The sequence below is a fragment of the Helianthus annuus genome, chromosome 5, assembly GCF_002127325.2.
Source record: "Helianthus annuus cultivar XRQ/B chromosome 5, HanXRQr2.0-SUNRISE, whole genome shotgun sequence".
NCBI lineage: Eukaryota > Viridiplantae > Streptophyta > Magnoliopsida > Asterales > Asteraceae > Helianthus > Helianthus annuus.
The window spans coordinates 1,542,890-1,555,930 of NC_035437.2; the positions used below are offsets into that span (position 1 = coordinate 1,542,890).

The 13,041-nt window shown below is 34.8% G+C and overlaps 1 protein-coding gene across 1 annotated transcript; it reads left to right on the forward strand.

Annotated features, from left to right (window-relative positions):
• Positions 1-2,302: 2,302 nt before the first annotated feature.
• LOC110939622 lies at positions 2,303-3,194 on the forward strand. The gene has a single exon (XM_022181199.2). It carries the CDS (start codon positions 2,436-2,438, stop codon positions 3,000-3,002), a length of 567 nt encoding a protein of 188 aa, XP_022036891.1. The 5' UTR covers positions 2,303-2,435; the 3' UTR covers positions 3,003-3,194.
• Positions 3,195-13,041: the final 9,847 nt, after the last annotated feature.

The following is a 13,041-nucleotide window of genomic DNA, read 5'->3' on the forward strand; positions in this document are numbered from 1 at the left end:
AATGGAATTTTATCAAGCCAAACACTAAAATAAAATATTTTAGTGCTTACATAAATTTTTGGGTGTCCGGGGATATTCAGAATGCAAGATATGCGCGAAAATGCAAACTTGTGCACTTTTTGACACTTTTAGTCCCTGAATGACATAAAAGTTTATTTTTGCGCACTAAACACCTCTAAGCCTATATCTAAGCTCTATTAAGGTTAATTAGAGTGTGCTAAACTCATGATCATATTCCGGAAGGTCCGATTCCTTACGAATTGACATACTTTTGCGGTTTGACGCTTTTAACCCCTCACATACGAATATTGTCATAACTTTCTCATACTTTATCCAAACCTTGTGAAATTTTTATCACACATTCTTGTGAGTATAATTAACCATTACAAAGCTTTGGGTATGCTAAAAGATCACTCAGAGGTATACTTTAAACATGTTGACACATTTAGCCCCTGCGGTTTGTAATTCCTCACTTTCTTTCACAATTAGCTTCGTATGATCCATGATTTATTCGTTTAAGGGTATAAACATCATGTAGGGTTATTGAAAGATATATTTACTCATTGTTGACATTTTGAATCCATTTACGCACATAGATTTCTTGTTTGTCAACTTTAGTCCTTCTAGGTCAATCCTTTGCACGTTTTAAGTCCATGACACGTGTCGATACATTATTGGACATAAATTTTCGAGGTGTTACAACTAAATCCGCTAATCATATGCAATTGAGTTGGATCTAAAAACTTGTAGAAACCCTAGGCTGGCAATTACCGAAACCGTGTGTGAACCCCTTTCCTTATTATTGTTTAGTAATCAATTTTCTTGCAATCGTTAATCATTAGTTGTTAATCAATTTAATCAATTCCATTAGTTTAAATTCACATCTTTCAACAAAATAAAAAGAAAACAAATGTCATAGCAAGCTTCATAATTGTGATACTTCTCTATAATTCAATCGAATCCACTCACAAACCACATACTCTTCGTGGTTCGACCCCTTGCTACCACTAGCTATTTGTTAAGGGTAATTTGGGCTTATAAATATTATCTTTGACCGGAGCGCGACAGTCCGATCATGGTTTATGGTGCATAATCAAGTCCCGAGATGGGAAGTCAAACCGAACTTTTGAGTCATAATGATTTAATACAAGCTTATCGGTTTCTAAAATTATATTGTAACCAAAATGTCTTAAAACTAACAAGTCAAACTAATTTTGTTAACCTTTCTGACCAGACCATAGATGAAAGTAAACTAAGTAATCGAGGGGCGTATTCAATAATATAGGCCAAGTCACGAAAACCATCAATGTAATTTACTCTAGTTTTTATCTAGGGTTGTCAAAAAGGGATAGTTGCACAACTTTTTACCCCTTTACCTTCTTTCTTGATATAATTTGTAACGAAACTTATTAGAAAAAAATTACTAATATCATTTGAAATTTATTGTATTAAAAGTTTTAAGGGTGTTAGGAGTGGACGCGACAAAGGGTGCGGCAAAGTGGTTTGTCACGCGGTAAACACCCCCCGCCAACCCTTTGCCGTTGCCGAGAAAGGCATGGATCGGGGTATGCATGCCGATGCGGGGAAGATGATTGAGAGAGAGAGAGAGAGGGTATTGTGGGGTGGGGTCCATTCCAATCTCAACCAATCACACCTTTTTCCTTTTTTTTTTTCAAAAATAGTGTACCACTTCACCAAGTGTCTAAACCATTGCCAACACTTTTGAGCATAGTTTACCATTTTGACATGACACACTCTCATTGGTTGATTTTTTAGTTTGTCACTCTCAAGTGTTTGACCACTCCTAACACCCTAAGGGGACATGGGGCGGTCCCGTTATAATTCCGTGATGGCAAATTCAACGCGTGGTAAATTACAATATTCCCACCGCCACCGGTTGTTGATAACGCGTGATGGTGCAAATTTCTTTAACGTGTGAATTATTCAACGCGTGATGGTATTAATTTCGTGAGGGTAATTGTTGGTTGGGGGAAAATTGTTGGGTGTGGTAGTGAGTGATGACCATTGCCACCAAAAAAGGTTGTGAGTGATGGAAAAATAGTTGATGACATGGCGGAACTTGATTGATGCTTATAAGTGATGGAATTCTATCACTAGTGACCACCCTCACCCCTTCTCCCCTAGTAGTTATTCAATCCAAAGAATTATGGCTAGAAAAATGGAAGGCATCCCAGAATCCCCGTCTTCTAGTCGCGCCACAGTGGCAAAGACGGCCCCATTCACCATTATTTAAATTAAACTCACTTCAAATTCACTCCAAATTCACTTCTAATTTAATGTATGTTTCTTTTCATGTTTCATCATTAAAACATTATAAATACGTCTCTATATATGATCACCACACAGTTTCATCACACTTAAGTAGCCGGAAAATCAAGACTCTGATCACCGGAGCTGCTCTCTTGTTATGATCCATGGCGAAAGGTGGCCGGAAACTTACAATCAGCCGGAGCGACCGCTTCTTAGGAAGCTATCACTACGCCACCGGCAACACCCACGTGGAGGACGATGGTGTAGAGCTCGGAGAAGATGACGTTTGGTCTATGGTTGACGACATGGTCAACGATCATGATCATCATCCAATCAGTAACGATTGGAGCTCACGCGCCCCTGTCGCGAGTACTCGTAGCCATCGTGGATCAGCCGGCGGGCTGGCAGTGGCGTTTGATGATCAGCCAATGAAGAGGATCGTTCACAAGTCCCGAGTTGACAGTGACAGCTTGGCATCTCCACGTGGACGTCATGTTGCCACCTCGGCACCGGTGAACGTGCCAGACTGGTCAAAGATTTACCGAGTCAACTCGGTTGAGTCGATGCATGACTCGGATGAGGATCACGAGTTGGACATGGTCCCACCACATGAGTACTTAGCACGTACCCATAAATCCTCGGTTTTCGAGGGCGTTGGTCGGACCCTTAAGGGTCGAGACATGAGTCGTGTTCGTGATGCCGTTTGGAGCCAAACCGGATTTGACGGTTAGCCCGAATATATAAAAATTGAAAATTTTATATATTTTAATTATTTAAACTCGAAGATAATTTAAGTTAAGATGACAATCTCAAGACTCCAAAGTTTCTCCATCGGTTTAAGCTTATAATTGACGAGTTGATTTTGTAGTGATTTATTTTAAATTTTGTTTTGATAAATAATATCTTGGAAATTTTCATTGAAAGTGAAATGAAATAAAATAATATGAAATGGTCGGTTCACACACACTAAAAGGTCACCATCAATATTTTAATGGTATTATGTATTTTATCAAATTAGAAAAAGAAAAAAACAACAACGGTGAATATAATCCTTTCATATTCAGAAAAAAAGCTTTTAAGAATTGTTTTATGAGAAAGAAGAAATTAGATTATTTCCATTTTAGGAAAAACTATTTCCGTTAATAAGAAAAGAATTCGTCTATTTGAATACGAAACTAAATAATCAGGCATATAAATAAGACAAGACCGTAAATGAAACCGTTTTTCAAAGAATATGATTCATTAAGTAGATGCCACAAGGATATGACAAAGGGTGGTTATTTGGTTAAATACAAAAGGTAAATTGTAAACATTGTTTTACCTCTTTGAATTTATGTAGCGGCTTATATTTTTTTCCCATCCAATTTTTATTATATTTATGAAATACTATAGACCCATACATTTGTTGTTTATACTATTATATAACTATTTTTTAGCAGCAAATTTAGATCACTAACGGACCACTGCAGTGTTATTATGCCATAAGCGGAGCCACCCGATCATATCCATCTATACTAGGCATAATGCCTATACACTAATTCAGGAGGAGTACCAATAAATATGAGAAAAACTCCTTTGTAAGAATCGAACCAGAATCTATTGGTCTCAAATTTTTATCCCGCCTCTAAAGTATCACTAGGCTGTCATGTAACTAAAATTGGTTTGTATTTGGACAACACAAAATTAAAAAGAAAAAGAAGGTAATTCTCGATTGATAAATGCTTTTTACAAAAAAATTCACGGAAGTAACATTAGTTAATTAAATGTTTTTAGCTACCACGCAAGGATACATGGAAGAAAATAAGAACCAACAAAACTATAATGAATTAAAATTGAAAATTTGACATTGACAACCACTTATTGAGGTTAAAATAGGGTGTAGTATAGATAGTTTTAATGGGTCACCTTTATCAAGAAGGTGACACCTTTGGTGTTTTCTGATTGATAGAATTAAAGTAAAACAAAGCCATGGATATAAATATAATTTTTGTTACATCAAGTCACTTAAATCTTGCAAAAATCAAAATTTTTAGTGTGTTCTTTTCATCAAAGATGTGGCTATGCGAGATCCAAACATTTTTCCCTGTGATCAACATCAAGGTGAGAGAAGATGTAACCAAGCTTTTCATTGGGTGGATTATTATTTCTTTTTAACTTCTGTTTGAAAAAAAAAATTATGAAAAGGTTGTCGACGGTAGGTATGCCGATTTTATCCGTACCTGACTCGCTTTCGCTCTTACCCGATCAGCCCAAACCAAACAAACCCATTACATGCATACTTGACAACTGACGAAAAACGATTATTATTAGGGTTGGATATCAGTTAGACCTTTAAACATAAAAAACCTGATTAAGTCAAGCTACACGGATTCAACTTTTTGTATGTTGTCAATAAATCGTGAATAAACGTAATTTTGGGTAACCTCTCATCTTAAATTGTATTACTTTTCCAAACAAGAGACAATTGGAATCTTTTTGACGCATAGTAGAAGCAATAAAAGTAACAAAAGTAATTTTTGATTGAAAGTTGGTAAATTTCTGAATTAATTAACGATTACAATAGGCGCCTTTTATAAAGGGGATTCTAAATTTGGCAGGCTTGGCAAATTTTCGAAATTACAAAATTGAAATGAAAAATACTTAAACTATGTGCATAATTAGACGCGTAAATTTCTGCCGTCATACATTCACGCATTGTAGGCTAAAAAGGAATTTGCGAAAGATTGCAAACTTTGAAAAAATTCTTGATTAGTGATATAGGCGCCTTAGATCAAGGATTCTGGGTCTGATAGCTAGATAAAACCACCAAAGGCGTTTGTCACATGATCCAACCCTTCAAGTCTTTTTTGTCCAATGGTTGTGGGCTACTGATATGCTCTAATTATTACATATTTTTATATAAGTATTCCTACACTTTTTAGTAGGTTTTGGGTTGATTTTATTGCACTCTACTCGTAACTGGTTAATCTCATTTGCGTCCTTAGTTCATTTCTTTAGTTAATATTTAATTTAATTTAATTGGAATTTTCGAATTTTAGGAAACCCCCCTTAAAACATTTTAAAAAAATAAGTCGAGTGAGTCTTAAATAAGTTAGTCGAGTCTAGTAAACGTAAGTAGAGAGTCTCGTGGGTTCGATACTCGGATTTACTTAGACTATATTGTATTGATCGGTACACTTACCAGTTGTGTGGTCTAGATTTTAGAGAGTCTTAGTTTATAGATTTAAAACTTAGAGTGTCTATTTAGTTTTTATATACCACTTTTAGCACATCAGCTACATAACTCCAATCGTAGCCAAGTTATACACTTTTAAAGTTTGATATCTTTCTGCCTGTTTCCTTTTATCAAGTTGGTCCTGATAATAGCCCACCAACTGTTGGGTTCTAAAAATCAATGATTGAAGCTCGACGATTAAAGATTCCTTTTGTTACTAGTCGGTTTTTAGTTTTTATTAATGGAATACGTATATGAATGTAATCAATGGATGGCGGCAACTTTTGTGGTTTGTTTTTGGGGGGAAACACTCTTAGTCCATGCATAGTGGAACCATGATGGAGCCGTTATGTGGGTGATGGTGCTCCACAGCGCCGGAAACACCGCCCCCAGGCGTTATGGCGTGTGAAAATTCTTCCACACGATGGTGATAACGGGGTGAAGTGGTTTTTTGTGGGTGAAGGTGAGTTGGGGAATGTGTTTGTGGGGTCTGTAGTGGGATTATGTGGTGTTCATATAATAGCCCTCCTAAAATATTAGAACATCGCTATACGTCCTAAAATACACCCCGTACACGAAAAATAGGCCCGTGATACCTTTAATTTAACAAAAATCAAATAAAAAAATATTTTATTGCGCTCGCGGGGCGCGACAGCTTCAAGCAAGGTTGTCGCGGGGCGCGACAGCTTGGCCACCAGGGCGCCCCCTAGGCCGCCACGTGTCAGCATCGTGTCGAACCTACCCATTGAGCCAGTCGAGATAGGGCCTACCCTAGAGGCTCTGGCGGGGCGTGACGGCCCCTCTTGTTTCCGTCGCGGGGCACGAGAAAGGGGCGTATCAGCCTATAAACGAGGAGTTCGAGCATTCAGTTTCAATCGTTCAAATCTCGATCTCTCTCTCTCTCTAAATTCTGAATAGCAATTATAATATTCGGGTATTATACCCACTAAAATATCGAAGCTCTGCCTCGATGTAAGTATCATAACCACTTGGGTTTATCCCAATGTATTTATTATTATAAAATGTGGTGTTTTACTCTGATAAAATATTTCCTAACTACGGTCCTGAGGAAATTTCCGCTGCCAAATTAATAAACACCGATACCACCATCTCTAAGTAGGCCGCGGCCGCCCGCCTCCTGGAGCAGGGGTCGTGGTTGCGACAGTTAACCACTACACCCAATTGCTACGGAGATTTATGTGGGGTTATGTTAGAGTTATGGGGTTATAAGGGTTATGGGGGATTACCACTACACATGGCCTTATGGTCTTCTAAACGCCCGGCCAACATCTCCTTTTCTGGTGTTAAGGTAAAAGGGTGAGTGGTGGTTAACCGATTTGCTGAAACTTGTTTGGTTACACACTATACAGTCTTTTACATGAACTCATATTACCACTAGTAAACTTACACTTGTCTAGTGTAATAATTTCTAGTGTTTGTGTATGTCAATACATCCATGCAACATAAACATAATAAGCACAACTAAATTGATATCAGTTTTATTCGAGATATATCACATGTCCCTTCGAGCTCTCAGTGTGCAGACTATTGGGTGTCAATGCCCGAGAATAGCTTAGAGCATTCACAATGGAATCTTCACCCTCATCAATATCATTTAGGTAAAATACGCATTATTCCTTGTTCACTTTTTAAGCCCCCCTCTCTCACATATTTATTTAGACCGAAGGGGGTTCTCTATCGCCATGGGCTACTATGTTTATGTGGCAAATACAAACATAATAATGAAGCAAAGGTGCACGTTTATACTATGGATAAAATTGATGTAACTAAGTTTCTCAACTTCTCATATTATTTAAGGAATATAAAAATGGCCGTAACGTATATAAGTTAGTCGGTTAATGGCTCATCGAAGAAGACTGGACTAGTAAAACATTGGGCTTTGTGGTTCATCGAAGAAGACTGGACGTAAAAAATTGGGCCTTGTTGTAAATTTCCAGACTTTCTTTTGGCAACTGCCAAGCTACACTTTTCATTTTTCAGCACGAACTTAGTTTTGGACTATACTGGTAAAAGCCTTCTAACTTATTTTAATTCTTAAAGCTCAATGGACCATTCCATTATAATTGACTTTGGACACCCCTTCAAAATTTTCGTATATGCACAAAAAAAAAAAAGGAGTATATGAGAGTTATGGACTCATGTGTGTTGATTTTTTTTGCATAATACGAAATTTTCGTATTATGTTTTCATTAAGTTAAACTAACAAACATATCTAGCCGAATGGCTTGTGTTTGGATTGATCTGATAGGTTCACGTATTTACGTATTTAATCCTTTTATTCTCATACATTTTTAAATAATAATATGTTTTATGTCATAACTTAAATCAACAAACCCATTTAGCTACACGGCTTATGCATTGCGTGAAAACTTACGTTGTGTTCGGGTTCATGTGTCCGACATGGATTTGCACGTTCATATCGTGTTCGGATACATGTCAAATTTTCTGGTTCTGTCATGTTCAACTTGTCAACCCGTAAACACAACCAGTTTAACACCAATTAATTCGAATTTCCTGAACATGCCACTTTTTGTCTTATAACCATAAATTGTTTTGCTTCTAATTTCTCCCCAATCGGCGATGTCATTGAGCAAAATGAACTATAGGGCCCTAAACCATTGCCTAGCTTTGAAAGTCTATAGGGCCCTAAACCATTGCCTAGCTTTGAAAGTCTATAGGGCCCTAAACCATTGCCTAGCTTTGAAAGTCTATAGGGCCGGTCAGTGCATCAGCTACTGCTGCTAGTGCTGCTGTTGCTGCTGCTCCTGCTCCTACTATTGCTACTACTATTATTATTATAAAAAACTAATTACCAGACGTTTTCTGGTACAAACCCTATTTTTGACGCGTATCCAAATGCACCATGAATTTGAAAATTGTGTTAGTGACAAAAACTCGAACACAGTACAAATAACCCGTTCAACCAAATATATATATTTTTAAACAATATTTCATCACTTTCACCGGGTTTATAGTCATTGTAGGTTAACAAAAGTGATGGTTTTGAAGATCAAATGCTAGAAATTTAATTGATAGTAACTTTAATAATCAACTATCAAATTTGTAAGTAACCTCATTATATAAACAAAGTGTGTAGAAAACAATTAGCCAAATCAACGTTGCAAACTAACTCCCACTTATGGAGAATCTCTTCCTTATCAAACAATAGAAAACGCATTAAAATCCAAAAATGCAAACTAATCCATTAAAATCCAAACGTGCATTAACAAAAAAAAACTATACTGTAGAAGAAAAACTTGTCGTTAAAAGTACCAATAAAAGGTAATACGTCTAAAAACTGGACGTGGGCAAGAGCTTTATTTTAGTGATGGGTTCATGACGATTTTTTAGCGACAGATCACCGACGAACTTATAGCTACAGATCACCGACGAATTGTAGTTTTTTTTTTATTTAATTTGGAATGATTTTCAATTGCAAATCTGTCGCTTAAACTCTTACTAAATCTTTTAAACAATTGTTATTACCCTCTCTATACGTATATATCATGTAGAGAGACCAGGCAGCTAGCTAGATGAATACTTATTTGCTTATTTTGTGTTTAATTAGTGTATAATCACCGATCACATGACATGATTCGGTTATTTGTATTTTTGATAACCGCATGTTGCGGTTCGGTTATGGTTATTATTAGTTTCATAACCACAGATATATTGCCATCACCACTTTGATGGGGTGGTAGAGGCTTTGTACCTCTTGGAGAGAGACCAGGGTTCAAATCCTGATATGGGGTAGAATTGTTGTAATTTAGTGGAAATGTTTATGTAATCTTTGCTATTTAAAAAAATGTAGAGAGATATATCAAACAAAAAATTTACACAAATATACTAACTTATATAAATAAAACCACACATTTAAATGATGTTACAACTTTGTTTGCTAGCATAGGATTATTTGTCAGACTAAAACAACCAACAACTTTATTAAATGCAAAGAGATATCTCCACAATAAGTCAACAAATTTTATTATATATCATATATAATTATATCTCTAACACACAATTATATGCTTAAAAGAAGGAAAAAAAAAGGGGGGGGGGGGGGGGGGAGAGGGGTTCGATCATCCTGTCACAACAACGTGTTACATAACCTACTCACTTTTTCTAAGTCAGTCTTTTTCACGACAGATCATTGCTCTTTACAGCAATGCATGTGAAGTTTTCAACAACATAAATATGCAATTCATGTGGAGAAGTACTTACTTGACTATCAAATCCTTTTCATACGACTAGAAACTTGAGAAACATTTCACAACACAAGTACAAAACATTGAAAAAGTACAAACGATTTCATATAATCCATGGCGTATAATCACCGATCACATTACATGATTCGGTTATTTGTATTTTTGATAATCGCATGTTGCGGTTCGGTTATGGTTATTATTAGTTTCATAACCACAGATAACCGAACTGAACCGAATGTTTTAAACATGGCCGAATCCATAAGCCCATAGATTTTTAAGGTAGTGTTTAAGTGTTTAACTATGACCCAATCCATATGTTTTTTTTTGGTGAAGTGTTTAAGTCTTTTAAACATGACTCAACCTCATTGAATTTAAAACTCTAGCCACTTTGTGTTCGTCTGTATGCTTCCACATAACACATGTTACTTTTGTTTTTGGAATTTAGTATGCATGTGGAAGTAAATAAAATTGAAAATTCTATAAGCTATTTATTTTTTGCGGATGAATTTTGCATAACCCACATATTTGAAGCTTAACTTTAGAACGACAAAATAACCGACTTATAACCGAACCAAACCCGCATTTAACCGCAAATAACCGATTAACCGAAACCATATTAACTGGAAACCGAACGGTTATGATTTTTTGATAACCAAACCGCACCATGCTCACCCCTGGTTTCAATTAAAATAAAAAAAACATTATAAAATAACATATAATTCATCCTATCCAATCGTATTGACAAGTGTAGGAAAGCCATCCAAAATACTGATTTCATGCATATAAATGTGTTATAAATTTCTTTTCATAAATAACTTGTAAATTCCTTACTTTAGGAGTAAATAATATAACTAACAAAATACTAGAGGTAAAAACATAAAGTAAAAAAGTGCAATGTAATTCACTTGGGAATAGCCCAGTGGTGTTGGTGAGTTTAGATAGAGCTTAGGATAGGAGAGGTCAGGGGTTCAATCCCCATGATGTGCAACGTTAGTCATTCAAAAAAAAAAGTGCATTGTAGTATTTATGATGTTAATTAATATATATAATAATTATATAATATTTGTTATGGTAAATAGTATTTGTGAGTAATTATGTTTCTCTTTTTGTAAAGAAATTAGGGATATTTTTACAAAAGAAAACTGCAATCGAGAACTATAACATCTTATCTAATAAAAAAGGTGTCTCCAACTTGTTTAAATTTATTAAAAGGTGTCTCCAACTTGTTTAAATTTATGGGCCACTCTAAAAAATTAGAATATAAAAAGGTGTTTCCTTTTGCTACTACATCTCTCTTTAGTTATTCTTATGCTTATATATATGGAAGGATGTTTATATAAAAGATAAATAAAGTTTTCCAAGTATTTTGGATAGAAATGAAATGATCGATGATGAAATAAGTTAGTTACTAATTATGAAAAGTGTAGAGAAGGACAACTTGACTTCGGACGATGAACGCTCTAAAGAGTACCCGCTCCTTGTTGCTTCCACTATGCCCCCTAACTATTATTTTAATGATGATCATATATGTAAGAATTTTATTTATTTAAAGTTTTAAAGATAAATTAAAGGGACTTCTTGTGTTTGGTTGGTTTTATATGAGGTTGGAATAGGAAAACATTGCATCCAATTCTACCAATCAAAGGAACTTAACAATCATTTCATATTTATGAAGAAATTCTGAGCTTTCCAATGGAATATTTTATAATTATCAAAATCCCCTCATCTTTACATTATTCACCTTATTATATCAAGTTTTTCTATAATTCAAATAAACTTTTGATTAAATTACACTTTGTGTAATTTATGTATTACACAATTTATGAAACATGCCCTTTTAAAAAAGAGCTACAGATTGCATTCAAATTCTCTGTTTTTCTAACATATTGTACCCTTTAATACAAACTTAGTTAGTAAAGTTAGGTATCCTGAATATAACCAGGGCAAATTCGTCCGTTCAGAACCATCAAAAGGCCGACAGAAGCTTTGAAATGAAATAAGATTACCTTAAATTGAAAAAATTACAAGACTAGATGGAACATCCCCTTTTAAACCGTTTTAAATAAAGTAATTAAAATAAGTAAAAAATAATTCAAAATATATAAAAATTGTTTAAAATATATAATACTTGTAAATAAAACAACATTTCATTAAATTGAAAAATTTGTAAGACTAAATGGAAAACATAAACAAAAAACACAATTAGTTGTCAAGGTTGGGCATGTAAGTGTCTACAATATGTTCCACATGATCCAACCGGAGGTTGTTGTGTGTTTACTGACAATGCCATTCGAGAAGAGTATATTCATTTACTTCTTGATCGGTTGGAAGATCGATTTCGTAAACTTGACATATCGTTGCACCATCGTCCTCTAAAATCGTACTGTATAATATAATGTAAGCATATATTGTAGTTCTAATTTGACATGATGTACTAACCATGCATGGAGCCAACCTACAACTAAATGAGTTTTAAGGACGCCAAAGGCTCGTTTCACATCCTTTAATTGTATTGCCTTGAACCTTTTCTAATTATTGTCACGTGGATGGTAATTGTTTTCATAATAGTGTCACACTCAATCGATGGCGGAAACGTCAGTGCGGGACGAAATAGATTGCAAGAATCTTCATAACGACTGTTTGTGACAATATTTAGAAAATTCAAATTTCAATGATACTAAATTGGAAATACATTGTCTTGGAAAGGAAAGTACAACAAGTTGCAAAATAACGTAACAACATGAAACAAATTCATAAGTTTAAAATCTAGGCGTTCTAAACCACCCTAAGTACGTTTCTTCAATCATCATTAACTAGTTTCCTGCAACATATATTATAATAAAGATCAACAAAAGTTGGCAAGTATACAAGTTTGATTACATAGTATAATTGTGAATAAAAGTTGTCTCATATCCAACATGGTAAATTGCATACATTATTCGTTATCATACTAGCATGTGTTAACTATAAGTCAAACCAAAGTGTACCGCAATTGTTCATTATCTAAAGTTTTAAAGATAAATTAAAGGGACTTCTTGTGTTTGGTTTTTTATATGAGATTGGAATAGGAAAACATTGCATCAAATTCTACCAATCAAAGGAACTTAACAATCATTTCATATTTATGAAGAAATTCTGAACTTTCCAATGGAGTATTTTATAATTATCAAAATCCCCTCATCTTTACATTATTCACCTTATTATATCAAGTTTTTCTATAATTCAAATAAACTTTTGATTAAATTACACTTTGTGTCATTTATGTATTACACAATTATGAAACATGCCCCTTTAAAAAAGAGTTACAGACACTACTAGAAAACTACATTT

Bases quoted from the DNA above. Each gene is read 5' to 3' on its own strand.
- LOC110939622 (XM_022181199.2), top strand. From the start codon at position 2,436: ATGGCGAAAGGTGGCCGGAAACTTACAATCAGCCGGAGCGACCGCTTC.